Consider the following 23,180-nt stretch of genomic DNA (forward strand, 5'->3'; position numbering starts at 1 on the left):
GGGGCTCTCTCCGCCCCCACCCCCGCCCCGCCCGCGCCTGACAGTGCCAGGGTGGGGGGAGCGCCCCCGCCCCCACCTCCGGAGGTGGAGGCCCCACGCGGCCCCAACAAGCTGCCGTTGTCCCGCGGGCCCCGGGCCCGGCACACTGGGGCTTTGTCCAGCCCCCCGCCGCGACCCACGGGTGGGGGGGCGGCCCACATGACCGAGGGGGTAGGAGGAGCCTGCAGCGGCGGTGGCGGCGGCGGCGGCGGCGGCAGCGGCGGCTCCAGCATTTCCCTCCCTGGCTGGGGGTCGGCGGGCGGCGGCGGCGGCGGCGGCGGCGGCAGCTGGGCTGGGCTGGGCCGAGCTGCGGACGCCAGGCCCCCCGGTCCCCGCCAGGCTGCAGGCGCCGGGCCCGGGCCGTCAGGGCAGCTGTAAGCCTTGCGCTCAGCGGGTGGCGAGCTGGGGGTGCGCCCGGATCCCCGCCCCCGGGATCATGGGGAATGGCATGACCAAGGTAGGGGGCCGGGATGGCGCAGCCCGCACCTGGCCGCCCCCACCGGGCGCCCGCCTCTGACCTTCTGGCTCTGGCTGAGGCTGTGTGTCTGTTTCTCTCTCTCCCTGGGACTCTGAGATCCTACTTCTCTGTCTGGCTCTCTGGGGCTGTATCTCTCCCTGCCTCTGCCTCTCTGTGTCTCTGTCTCTGTCTCTGCCTGTTTCTGTGACTCTGTATTCTTGCCGTCTCTTTCTGTGGCTCTCTGTCACCCCCAGACTCTGTCTCTTCCTGAGTCTCTTTCTCTGTCTCCATGTGTCTCTGTCTCCCTTGTCTCTGTCTCCCCGGACTCTCTCTCTAATGCTGTTTCTCCATCCTTCCCCACCCTTCCCCACCCGACCCCCCATGCCTCCCTGACCCCCCACCTGCCCAGCCTTGCCCCGCCTCCTCCGCAGAATTCCCCACCACCTACCCTGGCAAGTCCACCTCTCCCTTTGCCCCCCTCCCCTGCGCTCCTCCCACCCTCTTCCCCTAGGTTTTTGTGCCCCTCCCTCCTCTGTCCTCTCCCCCTACCCACGCTGGCCTCGCTTGGTGTCCCCTGCTGTCCTCCCCAGACCCCACGCACAGAGCGTCCAGGCCCACATGAGGGAGGCGATCGCTCCCTGAATCCTGAGGGCCGGACGCCTTTCAGGGGACTGAGAGGGGCTGCATGCACCCCTACCCAGCTGATTTGGCCTGTCTCTCCTGTAGGTACTTCCTGGACTCTACCTCGGAAACTTCATTGGTGAGCACTGCGCACTCTGTCCCAAGGCCGTGGCATGCTCCCTGTCCCAGGCCTGTGTCCACCATTCATGCTGTGGCCCACGCACCCCGGACACGCTCAGGAATGGGGCTGGGGGCAGGGAAGCAATGCCAGGCTGGGAGGGGAAAGAACTCAGGGACTAAGGGGGACATGGGTGGAGGAGCAGCCCCAGTGCAAAGGGCTCAGAACACTGGACACCGGGCAAGCCTGCGCCTGCTCTGAGCCTCAGCCTCTCCCTCAGCACAAGGTCCACCCTTGCCTCTAAGGGTTTTTCCAGCCCTGAGGTTCTGGGTTGAGGTCTGTTTGGAAGTGTTGCTTCTAGCTGGGAAGCTGGAAACACTTCCCTGCACAACCTCCTCCTCAGTGAGGTCTCTAGAGACTGGACTCTAAGTCAGAAACTTCACTGGTGAGCACTGCCCACTCTGTCCCAAGGCCACCGCACTCCGCCTGTCCCAGGCCTGTGCTAAGAGACAGGCTGGTCCGGAGCTTAGGAGACCCGAGGCAGGAAAAGTCACTTCCATCTGTGGAGTCACAGAAAGCTTCAGGGAGGGAGGAGCATCTGCACTGGGACAGAGCTTTCCCCATCCTCTCCTGTCCCACTCTGAGCTTAGGGGCTCCACTCTCCTAAACCCTGGTCCCTTCTTCCCCGGGAGCTCCCTCAGCAGCTCACACCACATCAGCTTCTGACTATATGGTAAGTAAGGTCTGAATCCTCTTTAAGTGTGTAGGCGCATAAAGGCAGGGGCCAAGAACATGACCCCACAACGCCATGCCCCGGCAAGGCTGCACATAGGAAACTTGCAGTACACGTGGTGAATGAGGAAGTGGGCATGTGGAGATCGAGTATTATTTACTTTGATTATAAAAGGTCTGCAGGCACCGGAAATCCAGCCACTTGAGATGGCTACTGATAGCCGTGGGGGATATAGCCCTGGGTCATTTTCATGTACCTTTGTAGATACAGATATAATATTTAAAACAAAAGTGGAGGCCTGTTCTGCATGCTGTTCTATAACCTGTTTCCCATGTAACAATACGAGGGTGAGTCAAAAATTATCGACACTCTGGCTGTAGAATTTATAGAAGTTTCAATACAACCAGAGTGCGGATAATTTTTGAGTCACCCTCGTATGTTGTGGACTTCCTTGCATATCAGCGCATAGAAATCTTTTTAATGGCTGCACAGTATTCAAGTATGAACATACCGTTATGTATCCACTCCCCTTGTGGGTTGTCCCCACTTTTACCTATTTCTGACGTGTTTATGGTCATAAGCAGCACTGCAGAGAACATCGTCTTCTACACACAGCTTTCTGTACGATTTAACCCTTCTGTAGCCAAGATTCCTAGAAGTAGAATTGCCTGGTGAAGGTTATGCCAGAGAAGGGTGTTTGTGGTGGGAAGAACAGTAGGGGCAAGGCTGGGGAGCTACTATACTGTGGGTGCCCCAGTGGCAAGACTGAAGCTTAGGGGTGTAGCAGGACCTGTCATGCCGGGAGTAAGAGCTGGTGAAGGATCAGGGAGCTGGCAGAGGGTGGGCCAAGGTGGAGAGGGAGGGATGAGGAGGAGAGCTGGGCAGTGAGCTCCTGCCTCACTTGGCCATCGGAACATATAAGTCACACCTGCCACACTGGCTCAAGCATCCTGTTTCTTTCAGATGCCAAAGACACGGATCAGCTAGGCCGGAATAAGATCACACACATCATCTCCATTCATGAGTCACCCCAGCCACTGCTGCAGGTACTCCTTAACCCCATCCCGGGGCTGCACATAGGTGGGGAAGGGGGCTTCAGACCCCACAGCACCCATTTATCAGGTACCTATTATTTGTCCTACATTGGCCCATGGGCCTTCCTGACCCATGCTAACTCATTTGGTTAAAAATTGGCCTCTTTTACATTAGCATCCCTATTTGTTCCCTCTTTGGCAACTGAGGACCAGAGAGGTAAAGTAACCTGTCCAAGGTCACATATCCAGGAAGCTAAGGAGCAGGAATTTGAACACAGGATATCTGACCCCAGAGGCCTTACACTGAAACTCCACAGGGGCTTCCCATGGTCTGAATGAATAGATGGCTCCAAACAGATGATTCTGGGCTCTGTGTCTCGCTTGTGACCTGGGACTATGATTTCACCTGTCTGGACCTCTGATCCCTCAGCCCTATCTGCCCCCAGGGGGCTGTGAGATGGTGAAGATGCTTTGCACACTGTACAGCATGGCCCCCACTGGGAGGATTGGTGCTGGTATTATCAATTCCTGGAAAAGACGAGGTGAGGGTTTTATGACCTAGGGTAGAGAAGTAGGAAATCCAGACCACATGTGCTGGAGCCAGGAGGTCTGAGTTCACTTCTTCACCACATTCTCTCTGTAACCTTGGGCACAGGACTTCACTTCTCTAGACCTCAGTTGCCTGATCTGGAAAAGGGGAATTTTATAACAGTACCTTCCTCACTGGGCTGTTGAGAGCCACATAATAGGTGCTTAACAAATTACAGCTGATATAAAAACAAAGTTAATCATATTCTTAACCGATAAACAGAGCCCCTTCTTCCTTATCTGTTAGAGTCTGGGTCACACTGAAGAGAAAGAACTGAGGGTGGGAAGGGGCTCTGGAGATCTGATATCCAGACTGGATTCTGTCACAGATTTGCCCTTGACCTTGGGCAGGGTCCTCCCCTTCTCTGGGCCTTAGTTTCCCCATGTGTCAGATTTGGTGGTCTCCAAAAGCAACCTCCAATAATCTGTGGTTCTCAGTGTCATTCGAAGAAGAAATTTCCAGGTCAAGGGAGTCTGATTTTGCTTTATAGGGCAGGCTTGTTTCGGAGTATTTGGAGTTTGCAGTCACTAGAGTGCCTGGGGAAGGTTGTCTAGGCGTGACTGTATTTACTAACGAAATGACTGCTGGCTAAATGAGTCCCTGCTGTGGCAGCCCTCCGCTCTTCTCACAAGCGTCTCCCTCCCCATCCATTGGTGAATTTACCAGTCAGGGTTTGATAATGCCCTGCAAACCCAAGGCCAAATGTGTTGCAAAGTGAAATTGCAAACCTTGCAAAAGATGCAGGCTCATGTGACCTTGGGGAGAGTGAGTTATAGAGAAGGGCTGGAATCTCACACAAAGCCACTAACTGATGAGGACCTGGCCAGAGGGTCCCTTAGTCACTGGCTGGAGGCGGGCCAGGCCCTTGAAAAGAGCCACTTGAATATCGAAGGACTAAGAGAGGTCCCTGAGAAAAGTGATTCTTGAAATGTGGGCAGAACTCATCTTTAAGATCTTGTGTGAAGGTTAGGCATAAAGTGAAGGATGTCGTAGCAAGTTTGTTGGAGAAATTACTAACAATTTATTCCTTGATTATTTTAATAATTAATACATAGTTTTATAACCACAATTCATGAACTAAAAGCTTATCTTCATAGTTTTTGTTTCTTTTAAAGATAATAAATCTGCTTTGTCCTTCTTACTGTGTAATTTTGTAACCCTCTTGTGGAGGGGAGTCACTTTAAGTAGCCCTTTCCCAGCTATTAAATAAAAGGTCCCTGGATCCTTTCTGGCAAATCCTGATGCCCAAGTCACCTATGGAGTTAGGATACTGTCTTCTCAGAAGGTTCTGGAATCACAGATGGTCAGACCTGGGAGGCCCTCAGAGAAGGTGTCTACCCTCTTTGGACAGAGAAGACAACAGTGGCCCAGAGAGGGGCAGGAACTGGCTTAGGGTCTCAAGGTGCTTGGGAGGCCCAGGCCAGGGTTGGGGTGCAGGCACGGGCCCCCCACTGCCCATGTGTGTTTTGTACTTGCAGGACATAACCTACCTTCGCATCTCAGTGGCTGACTCCCCTGAGGTACCCATGTAAGTCCCTCTGGGCGGGCTGACAGATGGACAGACAGCTGCTTCCTGTGGTGGGAGGAGGGAGGGTGAGAGATGGTCTGAGGGAGGACAGAGAGGACTCAGGCCACAAAGCTGTCCTGGGGACCCCAGCACAGGTGGTCTCCCAGACCACTTTGACTCTGTCTCAGCCACGTCCTTGCCTCTGCCCCTGGCCAAGCCTTAACCTCCCAGAGCTCAGTCTCTTCAGCTATGAAATGGAGAAAGCACCCTGTCCCTCAGGCTCAGACGCCCCAGTGGAGTTGAAAGGGTCAAGACTCAGCCTATTCCTGGCCTTGGAGTTAAGGCATCTGGGTTTGGGCCAGGCTTTGCCATTTACGTGCTGTGTGACCTTGGACAAATCACTTCCCCTCTCTGAGAGAGAAAATGGGTGTGTGGGGGGTGGAGGGCCATCAGCATCAGGGAGGCTGTGCAAGGTCAGATGGCACAGGTCGAGGATCTAGGACAGGGCCTGGAATGGAATGGGGACTCAAAAGCAGGATTTTTGTTTTAAGTTATTAGCAGTAGGGTCGCCCAGCCTGGGAGGGACCCAGACAGACACTCCTGCCCCTTGGGAATCTTGCTCCCAACCCCGTTGCTGGCCATTATTGTCCTCAGGTGCTCTGACTGCAGACCCCAGAGGGATGGGACTCCTCCCACCCATTTCCTTGAAAGGTCAAGATAAACCCTCCATGAAAATAGGATCCACAGGACCCACTGGAGAGGTGCTCCTGCCTCTCTGGTGGGCTCTGCCATCACTGGCCTCTGTCACCGCTTGAAATGCCACCATATTGCTTCATACAGCCTTCACCTGTACTACAGTATTGGCCCCTATTCACTGCACGTGCTGGCTGACCTGAGGACCCAGGGCTCTTTGTCACTTGCCATCCCAGAGATGGGGAGGGGGGCAACTCCTAGGAGACCTGCCCCCCCCAGTGCTCCGTACCTTATTGCTTTCTTCTCTAGCAAAAAGCACTTCAAAGAATGTATCAACTTCATCCACTGTTGCCGCCTCAATGGGGGAAACTGCCTTGTGCACTGGTGAGTTAAGAGGGGAGTGGGGAGTGGGGGGAGGAGTGAGTGGCTGTCCTCCATGCTGAACAGCCCTCATCCAGTGGGGAATGCAGAGCCTGTGATGGATCTTCTGCAGCCTGTCACCATGCCTGACAGTCCACCATTCGTCTGACAGCTGATGGAGGATTCAGATCAAGGCTCTGTCTCTTACCAGCTGTGTGGCTGTGGCCAGATAACTGTTTCTATGAGACTCAATGTTCTCATCTGTAAAGTGAGAAAAAGAATGTTGACCTGGCGGGCTATTGGGAGGAATAGGTGAGGTCAGGCAGATAGCCCAGCATCCTCCAGTCGTTCTGGCTCCTTCTCCTCCCCTCTAGCCTTTGAGGCAATAGTACAGGGCAGTGAGGAACCCTAGGCTGGGAGATGGGACCCCTGAGTTTTCCCAGGGGCCCCTGGCCCTGTTGATTTCATTCATCCCATAACTTCTCACTATGCCTGGCTCAGGGTAGCTCTGCCTGAACTCCAGCCATAGGGACTGCTCCTCCAGCCTGTCTGTCCCCATCTCTCCCTCCTTTCCTTACTCCAGCTGCACTGGCCATCTCCCCGTTCTTCAAGTCTGCCAGGATCCCACCCACGTGGTCTTTGTACACCACCCAGAACATTCTTGACAATCCTTACCCATCTTTCAGGATTCAGCTTGATGTGGCTTCCTTGAGAACCCCTTCCCTAATCCTCCACATCACTTCTACTAGATGAATACCTCTTCCTATACAATCTCCTAGCCCCTGCACTCATCTTCAGAGCAGTTATCACCACCTGAAATTGTCTCCCTGGTTAGTGTCTGTCTCCCCCGACTGTATTATAAACCCCAGGATGGCAGAGACCGTGTCTGTTTTATTCCCCACTATATGCCCAGTACCTGAAAAACCACAGATGATCAGGAACCGTGTGTTGAATGATTGAGTGAAGTGATGTTTCACTTAGGCCTTTGATGTAGGTGAATACCAGGCAGAGGGAACAGCATAGGCAAAGGCTTGGATGTGGGAAGACAGGTCCTGGCAGGTTCCTTCTGGTTGGAGCTCAGGAGGCAAGGGTGGGAGAGCTGAAGTAGGGATGGGGTGCCTGGGGAACATGGAGGAGACTGGGCCTTACCTGAAGCCTTGAGGTGGGATGTCCCAGCTTTGCAGGCATCTCCCGAAGCACCACCATCGTGACTGCATATGTGATGACTGTGACGGGGCTGAGCTGGCGAGACGTGCTTGAAGCCATCAAGGCCACCCGGCCCATCGCCAACCCAAACCCAGGCTTTAGGCAGCAGCTTGAAGAGTTTGGCTGGGGCAGTTCCCGGAAGGTAGGGGCTGGGGCAGGGATGGGAGACTCTTCTTACTTGAGCTGGGCACTGACTGGAAAGAATTAAGCCTGTGCTTCAGACCTGGCAGAAGATTTTTCTGGGGTCTTGAACTCGTGACTCTTGAGCTAATGTAGCCCCTAGGTGTGTTTTGTTTGGACAGTCAGATGTTTTCTTTTCCTTTTTAGTTTAGGATTTGAGTGGCTGTGGGCCAGATTATGGACCCTTCAATCTGGCCAGGTCACAGCACTGCCTGCTTTGCCTGTTTGCAACCTGAAGGCATTTGAGCATTTGGCTCCTTAGGGGGAAAATGTCCAGTCCTTACTCCACTCCTGGGTCCTTGATGAGGCCAAAGCAGTTCCTTCTCTTATGCCCACTGGGCAGATGGCACATGGAGATGTCAGGGACTGAGCCACACCGCCCCCCTGCCAAACAAGAGATGGGCGTGGGGGGGGAAGCAGCCAATGCAGGAAGGCGGGCTGGTGCCCAGAGACTTGTCAGCAAGGCTGCATTAGGAAAGAGGCAGGCAAGGAAGAGGGCTTGCATGAGTGGAGTTGTTATGCAGGGTAGGGAGGAGTTAATGTGGTCCCCACTGTGCAGTTGGGGGGGGGGTCACTTTAGTAGGTCTGGAAGATGGAGCGTCAAAGGGGAAGGGGATTCAGGGAGAGGGAAGGGATTCGGGGTGGGGGGGCTCACTGAGAAGGATGGAGACCCAGAGGGGAAGCTAAGAGGATGCTCAGGAAGGGGAGGGGCTTAACGAGGTGTGGGAAAGTCGAAGAGCGGAAGCTCTGAGGACCGGGGAGGGGACCCAGCTGGCGGCCGGGCACCGACCCCGCCTCCCCCCCCACCGCAGCTTCGCCGGCAGCTGGAGGAACGCTTCGGGGAGAGCCCTTTCCGCGACGAGGAGGAGGTGCGCGCGCTGCTGCCTCTGTGCAAGCGCTGCCGGCAGGGCTCTGCGAGCGCGGCCGCTTCCCCCGCGCCCAACTCCTCGGCCTCCGAGGGGACCTTGCAGCGCCTGGTGCCGCGGTCGCCCCGGGAAGCCCACCGGCCGCTGCCGCTGCTGGCGCGCGTCAAGCAGACTTTCTCTTGCCTCCCGCGGTGTCTGTCCCGCAAAGGCAGCAAGTGAGGATCCTGCCCCGCCGTGGCGCCCCTCGGCCTCCCGACTGGTCCCCTTCGGCGATTGTCTGGGCCTTCCACGGCCTTCAGGACGCGCCCAGAGCCTCTGGGAGCCCCGCGGCCGCCTGATCCCTGCCGCTGCCCCTCTTCCCGCCTTGCTTGTCTGCGTCCGCAGTCAGTGTGTCCTCCATCTGTGTGTGTGGCTCTGTGTCTGGGCCGGCCTGCTGCAGCCACCTGGTGCCTTAGTCCTTGGGCTGGGGGAGGGTGCCCCCGGGCCCCCCCATTAAAGGCCACGGGAGTGGGAGTGGGTGGGAGGGGGGTGTTGGATGGGCCTGGAGGATATTAAAGAGACACAGAAGCTGCCTGTCTGATCACCTCCCAGTCATTGAGCAAAGGTGGGGCTGCAGGACTCTGCCAGGGGCCCGAGCCTGCACGAAACAGGCATGGGAGGGGGTTTGCATCCCCTAGGGCCTGAGGAGCCTGCCACCCTCTGTGAACTGCAGTCTGCAGGGCTGAATTCCACTTCCCTGACCCTTGAACCTATCTCTCCCTGGAGCCCTGGTCTCCTGAAAAGACCCCCAGCTCCTCCTTCTCTCTGAACCCCTTTCCCCCTGGCTGAGGCCCTGTCCTCCTCCCTGAGCCCCCTCCCCTTCCTCCCCAGCTCCCTTCTTTCCCCTAGCCACAAATCCTAGCAAGTAAAGGTGTAATAGCAGTGCCTCCCTCATGCGTGACTTTTTACTTGAATGAGCTCATTTAACCCTCGAGAAGGAAAGTGAGGCTCAGAGAGGTCAGGCAGCTTGTCCAAGGACACACAGCTAGAGTAGGAGAGACTGGGTTTGAACCTAGACAGTCTGTGTCCCATGACGGTTGTTAAGCAGCTTCTTCTGCTCTTGAAGGTTTTTGGCGAGGAGGATCCACCCCCAGCTAGTGGGAATGGCCCTTCCCACCTAGAATTTAAAGGCCAGCGGAGCTGCTGTTGAAGGAGGGTCTCAGGGCAGCCCAATGGAACAGCAGACTGACTCAGGATGAACAGGGGTCACCAGAGCTGGTTTTTCCTAAACTAAAATTATCTTAGAGTTAAGAGGGATTTGAAATCTCTATAATCTAATAATCACCTGTATGGGGGTTCTTATTTTGCACCAAGCACTGCATCCAGGGCTGTGAGGGAGGCCCAGATTCCAGTGTTGGGGGTGGGAGGATGGATGAAATAACCTTCCCCTGCTGCCCAACCTCTTCCCCTGCGTTCATGCAACACAAGTTCATGTTGCTGACACTGGGGTAGGATAGACACTAGATTAACAGATAAACAAAAGAAAAAATAAATCCAGTAGTGAGGGAGGGAACTGTTTTGCTACGTGGAGGGAAGCTTTCCAGGCAGAGGATACAGTATGTGAAGAGTCCCTGAGGTAGGACAGATGTGCAAAGAGCAAGGTGGCAGGACTCACCAGAGTGCAGAGAGCCTGTGGTCCTCCTGGCTGGTTAGTGGTGCCACCATCCACTGGGTTTAAAACATCTTTCTGTTTTGCTGGTGTCTCTCCCTATTTAAAAACCTCCATCCCTATCATCTCTAGGACAAAACAAAACCCCTTGATCTGATGCTCCAGGTCCTTCGTGATGCTTCCCCCTGCCCCCCATTGTTGCTTTCACCACACTCTGGCTCAATAATAGGAATAACAGTACTGCTTACTGAGCACTCACTATGGGCCAAGCAATGTGCCAGACACTTTACCTGCATCCCATCGAGTCCCCACGCAACCCTGTGAAGTAGGCATTGCTATTTAACAGATGAAGAAACTGAGGTTGGTACCCAAGGTGGTCAGCTAGTAAGTGGTGGGGCTGGATTTGAATCCAGGCAGTCTGGCCGGATGGGGACCCCATCTTCCTCCTTCCTATGACTCTGCCCCGCCCCCAGAAAAAATGAAGAGATTTGACACAATCAAGACTCCTGCTTAAATGTAATTATTACTCTTGTATTTAATCACATGGAATTCTTTGTGCCCCGTCGTCGGAGCCCTGCAGTTCTGAGTTTGAATCCTGGCTGTGACTGTAGAAGTGTCAGAACTGGGTGGCTGCTGCCATATGAAGACAGAGGGTGGAGCATGAAGAAAGGCCCCTGGCAGGTGCACATGAGGGGCGGTGCTCCCAGCCTCTGGTGCTGCCAGCCTCTGGTACCGCCAGCCTCTGGTCAACACTGGCTGGCCATCCAGCTCGGTGCTCCCTGCAGTGAGGGGTGGTTTCTCCCTCTCAGAGCTACAGTTTCCCCAGGTACACAGCCAGGGTGGAGCACTCTGAGCTACCTGACCTCTTTGATGTGACAATCCCCCTTTGACAGTTTAATGAAAGATACAAATCCTAGAAAAATGTGTAGAGTTGAAAAATTGCTTCCTTTTTTTTTGTTGTTGGGAGGGGGAGTCATAGACCCCACCAGGAATCCATAAACTCCAGGTGCAGCTGTAGGGAGGCAAGTGTGGGGCACTGTTTAGGCTCCTGGACTCTGGGGGCAGAGAGTCCCGGGTTCAGATTCTGACTCCCACAGGCACTAGCTCTGTGACCACAGTCTTAACAACAAAATAGGTAATTATACTCATTTCACATGCTGTTGTGAGAACCAACTGAGACACTGCAGGAAAGGCTTCAGCCAGACCCCACATCGTGGTGGGCAGTCAGGAGAAGGGGACTCCCAGCATTTAAGGAACTATTTCTCCAAGGGTGACCCATGAACCACCTGGATCAGGCCATGGGGGAACTTGTTTAAAATGCACGTTCCCGGACGTCTTCCCCAGAAAACCTGATTCTGCAGGCCTGAGATGGAGGCCAGGAGTGTGCATTTTAAACCAGCCTCTGCCTCCCAATTCTGCTGGGAGTTAGAGAAGCACTATGCTTTTTCCACCTCTGCAGTCCAGGTCCTGGAAAGAGGCTTAGTTTCCGGTAGGCTGGGAAGAGCAGAAAACAGGTGCAGGGATGGTGCAAGGGACGCCTCTGGGTGCCCGTCGGGCCCCCCTCCAGGGATGAGCAGAACCCGGCTACCCCACCCCGTACCCTTCAGTGGGTGTTGGCAACCCACGGTGCCTCTAGCTGCCCTCTAGGTGAGGACCGACGCCCTCCAGACCAGGCGACACGGGGAGGGGCGACAGGGCCTCCGGGGAGCAGAAGGGAAAGCGAAACCTCCCGCCCAGACTTTCGCTTTCGCCGCCACCGCGCGCCGTCCAGGTGGCCCCCGCGATCCCCTGTCGCGCTGGGGTCCGGCCGCCGCGCGCCCCAGACCTGGTCCCCGGAGCACTGCGTCCCCGATGGCCGGCGACCCCTGGCGGAGGGACGCATGGAAGGTCCCTGACAGCAGGCGACCCATGGCGGGGGCCGGGGGTCCCCTGCGCCTCCGCGACTGGCTGGTGGCGCAGATCGAGAGCGGACGCTACGCGGGGCTGCGCTGGGAGGACGCGGGCAAGACCCTCTTCCGCATCCCCTGGAAGCACGCAGCCAGGCAGGGCTACCAGGCGCAGCAGGACGCGGCGCTCTTCAGGGTAAGGGGGCGGGGGACGGGGCTTACCCGGAACCGACCGATGCGCTGTCACTTCGGGCCACACCTCAGCCCTTAACCTCAGTTGTCTCTAGGTTGAGGGCAGAGTTCTTTATCCATGGAAAACCCTCTTGCACCCTCTTAAAAGAGAATCCGCAAGGACTGCATGACCTGCACCATCCCCATCTCTCAGGGGACCTCTCCCCCGCCCCCCCCCATGACGAAATTAGATGGCACCGCCACCGATGGAAATTCCCTCCACTTCCCACCCCTAAACTGTTAACCCCAGCAGCCTTGGGACATTTTCTGTGCTTCCCAACACCAGCCCTTCTCAGGGACTTCCTCCAGGGATGCCCTCCCTTTCCTTGGACACCATTAACTTCCTCCAAACTGGCTCTTTCCCATCAAGATTTAAACTCTGGACTCTCTCCCATGAGCAATAAGCAACCAACCACGTCCCAGGCCACCGCCACCATCCCAAACAGCACAGCCGCCTCCAGCTCCGGCTTCTCTGGCCTCCCCTCTCTTTTCACAGGGTGAAGCACCTAGAAAGGGCTTTCTGGACATCAGCTCCCTCACCCATATCCCCCAAGCTTCTCCTCCCCCCACAGTCTGGCTTCTCTCCCTCCTGCTAATGTCTCTAATTGCCAAATTGAAGGATGCCATCACTGTCATCTTCTTGGACCCCTGGGTGGGTCTGCGTCTAGTGAACCCTCCCTGCTTCTTGAAACAGTCTCATTTGGTTTCCAGAATCTGTGTCCCCACCCCGCACCAACCTATTTTCCTCCTGCCTTCCTGACCCCTGCTTCTCAGCCTGCATCACCTCTCCTCCTCTTTGGGGGCTCTCAGCGCTCACTCCTGGGCTTCCCTCCCCACATCCCACTCTCCCCTTCCGCAGCCTCAGGGTGGAGCCCAACAGTTCCCAGCCTCCCCTCCAAGCTCGGAGGGGGCCTGCTAGTCTAGTGGCCCCAGACCTCTCAAACTCAGCACCTCCTCAATACCGCACTCATCAGCTCCCTCCTACAAACGTCTGTGTTGAAATTGAAGACGGTGGCGAAATTGAAAGATGGCATTGATTGCTCCCCAAACCCCAGAGCCAGGCACCTGAACCCTGGCTGCTCCCCTCTCCTGCAATCTCATTCTCATCCATTTGTAAGGCCTTTGGCTCTTCCTGTAGAACTGCTCTTTCATCCATATACATGGACCCATTCCCACCGTCTCTCACCAGTACAACGGAGTGCCCTGCTTTCTCGTCCCTCAGCTCTCCCCTCAGTCCTCCAGAGGGATCTTTCTAAATGTAAACCTTGCCTTGGCACTCCCCTGCTCAGAATCCTTCCATGGCTTCTTGTTGCTCTTATGATAAAGTCCCAACTCCTTACCAAGACCTCAAAGCCCTGCATAAACTGCTCATCCTTGGCCTCTGTTCATCTCTCTCCACTCCCTCCCCAGCTTTACACCTGGCCAGACAGTTCTTTCAGTTTCCATATGCTTCATGTCTTTGTCACCATGAGACCTTCGTACATTCCATTCCCCCTGCCTGGAACACCGTCTCTTCTTCACCTTCACTGGCCAACTCCCATCATGCTCAGCTTAAACATCTCCTACTGAAGACAAGCCTACACTGATGCATTAATTTGCTTAATGCATTTATAAAGCTCTAACTCAGTGCTTCTCCCAAGTTATCCACGATTCCTTCTGCTTCTTCCATTGAACAACTTTCCCTATGAATTATAAGTGCCTTGTATGAGTCTGCCTCCTCCAGCTGCCTATGGGTGGTGACCCTGAACACAGTGTCTGGCCCACAGAAGTAGTTCAATAAATGTTGAACAGGTGGTTACCTGGCCTGCCGCTTAAGGCTATGTGCTGTTCATAAGTGGGAGATTCTGAGGACTGACCCTCCATGTCCCTCTTTGGGGATGCTTTGACCCATCCCTCAACCCGCCACTGACACACACGTGACTCCCTAGCTTCACACCCTCCTGGTGCCTCAAAGCCCACGGGATAAGGCTTGGCCTTCGAGGACATTCATGATCCAGCTTCAATCTGTCCTCTTCCTTAATTCCTCTTCCCCTTTCCTCCACCACATACAGTTGATCCTTATTATTCACAGATTCCATATTTACAGATTCTCTTACTCGCTAAAATTAGGTGTAATCCCAAAATCGATATTTGAGGCACTTTTGCAGCCATTCACAGACATGCACAGAATGGCAAAAAAAAAAAAAAAAAAAAAATTGAGTCATCCGCATGCATGTTCCCAGCTGAGGTTGAACAAGGTAACTCTAGTTTCAGCTCTTCTACTGTGAACAGGTGTCCTTTTGCAGACAATCTTTAGTGCCATATTTTTAATGTTTTTGTTCTTTTCATTGGTGATTTCACTGTTTAAAATGGCCCCCAAGCTTACACAGCGCTGAAGTGCTGTCAGTATTCCTGAGCACAGGCAGGCTGTGACGTGACTTTTGGAGAAACTATGTGTGTAAGATAAGTTTCTTTCAGACGTGAGTTACAGCGTTGTTGGCCGTGAGTTCACTGTTAATGAATCAACAGTTTATATTAAGTAAGGTGTCCTTTAACAGAAACACACATAGAACAAGGTTACATATTGACCAGTTGATGAAAATGGGGTGACCAGAGGCTCCCAGGAACCTAGCCTTGTATTTCCCTTAGGAGCTATGGTTCAGTGTTCACTGACTCAGTGTTTGTGTAAATTTTATGGAACGCAGCTACCACGAATAACAAGAATCAACTGTACACATACCCTCAGACACACACATCAGCTCCAGTTACACCAGGCTACTCACTGTCCCCTGAGTGCACCATGCCCTGCCATGCCTTTGCTCAAGCTCTTCCCCCTGCCAGGAACGTTACCTGGCAACTTCCTACTCAAACTTTGAAGCCTAGTTTGATTCATTCCACAGATATTTATTGAGCACCTCCTGTGTGCCAGGCCCCACTCTAAGTGTTTGAGGGTGCAGCAGTGTCCCCAAAGATCCCTCTCTCATCGTGGTGATAGTACCCTGTGCCTTGAGCCCAGGTTACCTTTGAGTTAGAGCATCCTTAATATAATGAGTAAATACGGTAATAAATAAACACTGACTCTGTGCCAGGTGCTGTGCTAAGCATGGTACATAGACCACTCATCTTACACCCACCACAACCGTGTGAGGTTAGGTATTATTGGCACAGCTTACAGACAACAAAATCAAGCCTTAAAGGTCTCACCACTGGCAAGCGGCACCAACATAGGAACTGTGGCTTTTCTGTCTGGTGTCCCACTAAACCTGGGATCTCTGCGAGCAATGACTGTTTGTGATTTATCAGTTAAATAACCCCCTCCCCCCATTCCTGAGTGTGATCAGCGCAAGCAAGACATCTCCTACTGTCATCCCCTCTGACTACTCTGCTCTGCCACACTGGCCTTCCTTGAATCTACCCCACCCCAGGACCTTTTCACTTGCTGTTCCCTCTACCTAGAACAGCCTTCCCCCAGCTCTTTGTCTGACTCCATCCTTCTTTTCAATCAGACTTCCGCCCAAATGCCACTTCCTCCAAGAGGCATTTTCTGATCACCCTCTCTAAAGCAGTCCCTCACATTTTTAACTTATTTATTTAGCCCCTCTACCACAACAGTCATCCTAATGTGTTTAATGAGTATTTTTGGTTTGCATATTTTCTTGCAAAGAGGGCACTGCTGTTTTATGTGTATTCTTACCCTGTATACATCATATTGTGTTGTAGATCTCATCCTGTGTCTTACTTTCATTTCACTCAGGGTCATGCTCTGAAGGTCTATTCTTTTTTTTAAAATTTCTTATTTATTTATTGGCTGCGTTGGGTCTTCGTTGCTTCATGCGGGCTTCCTCTAGTTGCGGGGAGCGGGGGCTACTCTTCGTTGCACTGAACAGGCTTCTCATTGCTGTGGCATCTCTTGCTGCGAAGCATGGGCTCTAGGCATGCAGACTTCAGTAATTGTGGCACGTGGGCTCAATAGATGTGCCTCGCAGGCTCTAAAATGCAGGCTCAGTAGTTGTGGTGCACAGGCTTAGTTGCTCTGCAGCATGTGTGATCTTCCTGGACCAGGGCTCCAACCTGTGTCCCCTGCATTGGCAGGCGGATTCTTAAACACTGTGCTACCAGGGAAGCCCTGAAGATCTATTTTTGTTGTCCATCTAATTTGTTTCTAGATGCTGCATAGACTCTATAGTAGGCATCTATTACACGCACACCCCCATCTACTTTCCCAGGGATGGACACAAGATTGCTTTCCAGACCACAAATAATGCTGCAGTGGATCTGTTTGCCCTGGTCCCCTCATGAGCCTCTGTGAGAATTCCTTTGGAATTGGAATTTCTGCTCACAGGGTATGCTTATACTTAATTGGACTAGGCATGCCTGATTACCTTCCAGAAACTCTGCCCCCATTCCACACCCACCAACAATGTCCACATCCCAACCAGCTCCTGGCGTATCCAGCTGGCTAAATTTTGTAAGCTTGCAGGTGATATCTCATACTTGTATTTGCATTTCTCTGGCACTAATGAGTTTCAGTACCTTCTCCTGTACTCATGGGCTTCTGGTTTCCTCTTCTGTAAACCACCCAGTCTTGTCCTTTGATAAGAATTTTTTCCTTAGGGGATGCTCTCTGTTTCTTATTGATTTGCAGAAGTTCCTGTATGTTCTAGATCTTAGCCCCTTGCTGATTTCAGACATTGCAAATTTTTTGCCTTATGGTTCATGCTTTCAAAATTTTGTTTAAGAAGCATTCTCTGCCCCTAGGAGATTTTCTCCTACATTATCTCCTATTAATTTTACAGTTTTATCTCTTACTCTTGGTTTTTTAATCATCTGGAGTCCACTTTGTATGTGGCAATAGGTAGGGATTTAGTTTCATGGCTCTCCAGACAGCAAATCACTGCCATCATTTTATATCCCATCATATTATTTTTATTTATCACAATCCATAATTTGGAATATAGTTATTTCCTTTCAGCTATTTGTGGCTGCCTTCTCCCATTAGACTTGAGTTCCTTGAGAACAAGAACCATGTCTGTCTTGTTCCCCATTCAGTTCCTAACTTGGGCCTGGCATATAGCAGGAGCTCAAGGAATATGTGTTGGATGGAGGGGGGGAGGAAGAGAGGGAAGGATGGAGGGCCGAGGGACAGAGGGAGAGAGAAGGGTGGGAGGCAAGGCAGCCCTCATCCCTTTTCACAGCACCATCCCCCTCTCCCACGCTGTTCCTCCCCCAATGCCCCTGCTCATCCCCAGGCCTGGGCCATATACAAGGGCAAGCACCTAGAGGGCATCGACAAGGAGGACCCCTCCACCTGGAAGACGCGGCTCCGCTGTGCCCTCAACAAGAGTGCTGACTTCTGTGAGGTGCATGAGCGCAGCCAGCTGGACATCTCCAATCCCTACAAGGTCTACCGGCTCGTGTCTGATGGTGCCCATAGCCCAGGTACCATCCTGCCCCTGGAGGTAGCAGCTGAGGATGGCTCTCTGGGCAATAAGGACCTCACTCTGCCCATCTGTAAAATGGGAAATGGTGGAGTTAATGCGTTTAAACTCATGGGCTGGTAAACACAGAAGGACCCTTACAGTTTATCTCCCCATTCGAAAAGGAGGAAATTGAGGCCCAGAGAGAGGTGGGTCTTGGCTGAGATCATGCAGTGAGCTGGGGTACTCTTGTCTGGGACAAGGTTGAGGGGGTTCCCCTTGGGGCCCAGGAAACCACAGACTGTTTCCTGGTCCATCCAGTTACCAGAGCTTGTGCTCCCCGTAAAGAGGAGGGCATTCTCCAGAGCCAGCGGGAGCCCCCTGGAGAAGTGACAGAGCTGGCCTGCAGGACAGAAAAGCAGGTCAGTGTGTCCTCCCAGGCCCTGCAGCCTTGCCGGCCCCGTCACCTCGCACCCATACCGCCCACTCTATAATCTCCAGCGCATTCATCTCATCCCCTCCATCAGCTCCTGCCCATCACTGTCCCCATCCATCAGCTCTAGTTCCTACCTCTACTCCATGTCTGCCATCATTTTCAGCTCCTTCCTTCTGTTCTCCTCGATTCCATCATTTCTGTCCCATCATCTCCACCATCTTTACCTCCATCACTCTGTCTGCATCAACCCTATATTCTCCCATTTTACCCCCTCTCCCCTGTCATCATGGGTCCATCACTCTGTCCCCACTCATCCCATCAGATCCAGTTCCATCACTGCTATTCCCTTCACCTTCATCACCTCTACCTCTGTCATTATTGCCAACACCCCTATCATCTCTATCTCCATCACTGTCTGTAACACTTTTACTCCACCCCATCACCTCTTCCCCTTTGTCTACAGTTCATTGCTGTGCCCCCACCTCCCCATTAGCCTGGTTCATTCCACTGTCCCTCGTGCCCCCACTCCATTTCTCTGTCCCCCCATCTCTATCACCCATCTCCTCACTCACTCCTCGCACTTTTCTCTCCCTATCACAATGAGCTTCACCTCTGACCCCATCACCTCCCAAAACCCCATCAGCTCTCTATTGAACTCTATGGGGTAAACCTCAAAGTCCCTATCAACCTGAGCTGGCATTCAGTCTGCCCAGACCTCCCTCTGCCCCAATGCAGACTGTCTGGGAACTTCTGTACCCCACAGGTATCCTCTTTCAACCTCACGACCCTTTCTCCCGATGCTCAGGATCACTCTGGATTAGTCACAGAGGATAAGGACAAGGAGCAGCCCCGCAGGCTGGCCCAGCAGGGCTCCCTGCCACCAGCTGCCCTGCTCCCAGGCCCTTTGGCTGACCACAGTAAGGACTGGGTCTCCTCACCCACCCCTGCCTCCTTTCCAGCCTCTTCCAGCACCTTGATCTAGGGGCCGAGGGACCCAGGGTGAGGCGAGGCCTTACCATTTCCCCTCCTTCCGCAGGGTACCAGGCGCAGGATCCCACTCACCCCTGGTGCTCCTGGCTCTATGAGGACTTCAGCAACACTGGTAAGGAATCTGAAGGCCCTCTCCTCTGACTACTGTGCAGAACTGGGGAGGGCCTAGGGTTGGGGCCGAATAGCCTCTATCTCCCACCCATAGCACCCAGCCCAGACTCCAGTTAACAACAGCTAACATTTGTTGAGGACTTAGTTTATCCCAGGCATCCTAAGTCTCCCCACAGCCCTGTGAGATAGATACTGCCATTCTCCCCATTTTACAGATGCAGAAACCAGACACAGAAGTCTTGCCCAAGGTCACACAGTTCGTAACCCTGGGAAAGTGACTAACAGATCACAGCTCCTAAGTGGCAGTGAGAGGTTAGAATCCAAGGACCTGGCTGCAGAGCCCACAGCCCTAACCATTGCATATAGTGCTAGCTCTTCATACGGGAGGCTGCTGTTTTGTTGTCGTTGCCATTATTACCACTATTATTATTATTATTATTATTATTTCTACCAGCATTAAAATATTTGCTGGGAAGAAGCTCCTAGAATCCCAGAAATTGGGGCTGGGAGGGCGTCAGTGTCATGCCTCCATTGTAGCGATGGCCTCAGACCTTATGCTTTTGAAGCTCAACTACCAGTTCGTTTATGCTGGAAGCTGCTATTATTTACCACCAGCACCACTACTGGTAGAATTATTATCATCACTTAACGGGAGGGAGTGTCAAAAATTCTCTGGGTCCCCTGCCCTGTTGTGGGGAGAGGGGGAGCCGGCGCCGCCAACGCCCGGCGCGTGCCGCCTCCCTTTCCTGCAGATTGCTGGCTGCACGTGCGGCTCTTCTACGGCGCGGAGCTGGTGCGCGAAGCCACAGCGCGCGCGGCCGAGGGCTGCAGCCTGAGCCCGCGCGCAGCCGCCGCCGCCGCCGAGCGCCTGCTGGGGCCGCCGCCGCGCGTCGCGCATGTTCGTTTCCCGGAGCCCCCACCCGGCGCCCGCGTGCTGCGGCGCCTGCTGCCCCACCTGGAGCGGGGCGTGCTGCTATGGGTGGCGCCCGAGGGCGTCTTCGCCAAGCGCCTGTGCCAGGGCCGCGTGTACTGGCACGGCCAGCTCGCCCCGCACCGCGCGCGGCCCAACAAACTGGAGCGCGAGCGCACCTGCCAGCTGCTCGACACGCGCCGTTTCCTCGCGGGTAAGAGTGCGACAGCGGGGCCACTGGCGGCGCGGGGCAGAGTGGCCGGGCACAGGGGTCGGCAAAGGAACGCGGACAGAGGACAGTGGGCTCACGAGATGTGGGCGCGGGGATGGACTTGAGGATGCTGGGCAGGGGATGGGCATGGAAACAAAGGACATAACGCAGAAGCACGGGGAGTGGGAACGAATACGGGCGTCGGCAGGGCTGGACACAGATATGGACATAGGCATATGGGAGGTGTAGGCAAGCGGCAGGCTTGGGGCACTGAGTGTGGGACCTAAGCATAGGACTTGGGCACGTGTTGTCATAGGGCGTTAAGCATAGGGTGGGCATCGGGGGCACAGGGCACAAGATAGGCATAGGTGAGTGGCAGTGGGCATGGGGTGGGCATAAAGACGTGATGGTGAGCATAGGGCACGAGGCGCGGGCCACGAGAACTAAAAATGGGAGCAGACGTGGGACATGAGGCAGGTGTAGGGACGTGGAAGTGGGCAGAGGGCATGCGCACACCATGGGGATGTGGGCTTACAGGACGTGGGCGTGGGATGTGAGCACAAGGTGGGCACCAGGTGGGACGCCCCGTCTGGGCCCAGACCCCACAGTCTCTGTGCCCGTAGAACTGCGAGCCCACCTGCAGGATGGTCGCCCTGAGCCCGAGTACCAGATCCGACTGTGCTTTGGCGAGGAGTATCCCGGGCCCCCGGACCAGCCTGAGGAGCGGCTTATTATGGCCCATGTGAGTCACCTCCCACTCCAGCGGAGAACCATACCCCCTGGCCCCTCCGAAAGGCCTCTCACTGCTCCTTCCAGTCCCAGCTCTGCCCCTGACCTGCTGTAGAACCCTCTGATCTGGAAGACCTTGCGTGTAAAATGCATATGGAGCGGGGCTGTCACTAGGGCTGTCACTCCCCCCCCTCCCCCAAACAAAGAGAATGGATGACGGAGCGGGTTGGTTTATTGCCCCACCCCCACCCCGCAGGTGGAGCCAGTCTTCGCGCGGAAGCTCCTCCTACACGCGAAGCTCCATAGCCGGCCTCGAAGCTCCTGCGTGGCCGGTTGCCAGCCCCGCACCCGGACAGCGTCACTCACCTGCTGACACCGCTGAGCCAGCCCTGAGCGGCTGCTTCCTCCTCCCATATCCTGTAAAGCAGCCCCCCAAAGGGTGCAGATCCCACCCCAGCCCTGCCTCAACTGAGCCAGGGAACTTTAGGTCTCGCTGCACCCACCGCCCAGGTAGGCTGAGACTGCGGAAGCCAGTCAAGGCCATCAACCTCTCAGCCACTGAGATGGAGCCCCTGGAACCGGGAACCAGGCTCTGCGTAAGCACAGCCTGGCAGCTGGGCCTGGGGCGTCAGGCTTGGAAACCAGACTCCACCCTGAGGTTCCAGAAATAGCAATTAGGGCAGAAAGGAGACTTCATCTCTTTGTTAAGAGCCAGACATGCCTAAAGCAGACCTTACCTAAAGCAGACCTTACCTGCAATTGATCTATTATAAGGTTTGCTTAAAGCTGAGCTTACTGGGAGTTCCCTGGTAGTTCAGTGGTTAGGACTCTGTGCTTCCACTGCTGGGGGCCTAGGTTCCCGGCTCAGGAAACTAAGATTTCGCAAGCTCCAATGTGCTGCCCAAAAAAAAAAAAAAAAGCTTGAGTTTACCAATAATTAGATCCTCGGCATGGTTTATATTGAAGCCCAACCAGTAACAGAATTGCCCCACCTCTGAGGGTCTCTGAGTTTCCAGACCCTCCTTCCACCTGCCACAAGTCTCTCTTCTTTTGGAGGGGGTGGGGAGCAGTGAGGGGAGGGGGTCCCAAAACAGAGGACTTGGCCGGAACCTGGGGCTTTGAATGCTAACCACTGAACCACCACCAGCAGTCGCTACTGTCTTTGGAGAAACTGAGTCAGGTCTAGGACAGAAGCCAAAGTGGGAGCCAGGAGTCCAGCCCCTCCCCAAGCCCCATCAATCTTTGCAAACTGTAAGTTGTAGGGAGTCCTTGAGAATTGGGAGGGAAGCCCCTCCGCCATGAAGGCAGTGACCCTGCCTTGTCAGTAAAGTCACTGTTTTCTACCCCAGATATCCGACCTTTTACCTTTTCTGATTTCTAACTTCATTTATAGGAATTCTCTTACAGATAGCAATGTAATAAATCTTTTAGTAATACATTAATAAGCCACTTTTATGAAGGGAAACCTGTATGATTCAACAAAGGGCAGGTCAGTTGAATCACAGTTTTAAAAATTCATTCAACAAATGTTTATTGAGCACCTACTGTGTTCCAGGCAGATGCTGGACACCGGGGATAGAGCAAAACATGATCCCTATTTTCTTGGTGGGGGGGAGGTCACAGCCTGTTTTCCAGTGGGGGCCCAGTGACTGTCCTCTACCCCTGCCCCTCACAGAAGGAGTAGTGTCAAGGAGTTAGAGAATCTGGGTTGAAATCACAGCTTTGTCATTAATTAGCTGTGCCACGTCAGGCAAGTTGCTTAGCTTTTCTGAGCCTCAGATTCCTCATCTACTCCAAAGAAGCTATCAAGGCCTCTGGAGCAGAGTTGGTATGAGAAGTAAATGTCGAGAGGGGAGGGGAGCTGGCCTGGCACGGAGAGTGGCACACAGTAGGTGCCCACTGACTTGGTTACTTGTGGGTGGGAGAGCATGAAGGAGGCTGCTGCCCTGTCCTTCAGAAGGCTTGATTGTCCGTTCTGGGCTTCGCTGTACCCTCAGCCAGAGGCTGCAGCTATCAGTGCGCCTCAGCTCAGGGTGACGGTCCTCATCATGCCCAAACCCCTACTCTGTGTCAGGCTCTCAAAGGGTACTGGACTCTGTGTGAGGAAGCCATTGCCTGCCCACCACAGCTCCGACGGCTGCAGAGTCGTCAGCTCCATTTTAGAGATGGGAAACTGAGACGCAGCCAGGGACTTGGTGGAGAGCCTATTGGGAGGGTCGATGTCTCTGT

The 23,180-nt window shown here is 54.1% G+C and overlaps 2 protein-coding genes across 3 annotated transcripts; both read left to right on the plus strand.

The window, feature by feature from the left end:
* Positions 1-134: 134 nt before the first annotated feature.
* On the plus strand, positions 135-9,280 carry DUSP15 (dual specificity phosphatase 15). Of its 2 annotated transcripts, none has more exons than XM_057702394.1 (7): positions 135-496; positions 1,223-1,256; positions 2,932-3,014; positions 5,070-5,119; positions 6,101-6,175; positions 7,328-7,499; positions 8,350-9,280. In XM_057702394.1, the coding sequence occupies exons 1-7, from the start codon at positions 476-478 to the stop codon at positions 8,620-8,622; spliced, it is 708 nt and encodes a 235-aa protein (XP_057558377.1). In that variant the 5' UTR covers positions 135-475; the 3' UTR covers positions 8,623-9,280. The 2 variants fall into 2 exon arrangements, with proteins under 2 accessions (XP_057558377.1, XP_057558378.1); XM_057702395.1 differs by having other exon boundaries at positions 199-210.
* Positions 9,281-11,902: 2,622 nt separating this feature from the next.
* Positions 11,903-21,324, plus strand: LOC130833942 (interferon regulatory factor 4-like). The gene is made up of 8 exons (XM_057704062.1): positions 11,903-12,133; positions 17,397-17,586; positions 17,886-17,986; positions 18,806-18,917; positions 19,037-19,102; positions 19,854-20,225; positions 20,846-20,964; positions 21,208-21,324. The coding sequence occupies exons 1-8, from the start codon at positions 11,903-11,905 to the stop codon at positions 21,322-21,324; spliced, it is 1,308 nt and encodes a 435-aa protein (XP_057560045.1).
* The last annotated feature ends 1,856 nt before the right edge of the window (positions 21,325-23,180 follow it).

The sequence above is a fragment of the Hippopotamus amphibius genome, chromosome 12 (assembly GCF_030028045.1).
Source record: "Hippopotamus amphibius kiboko isolate mHipAmp2 chromosome 12, mHipAmp2.hap2, whole genome shotgun sequence".
In the NCBI taxonomy this organism is placed as follows: domain Eukaryota; kingdom Metazoa; phylum Chordata; class Mammalia; order Artiodactyla; family Hippopotamidae; genus Hippopotamus; species Hippopotamus amphibius.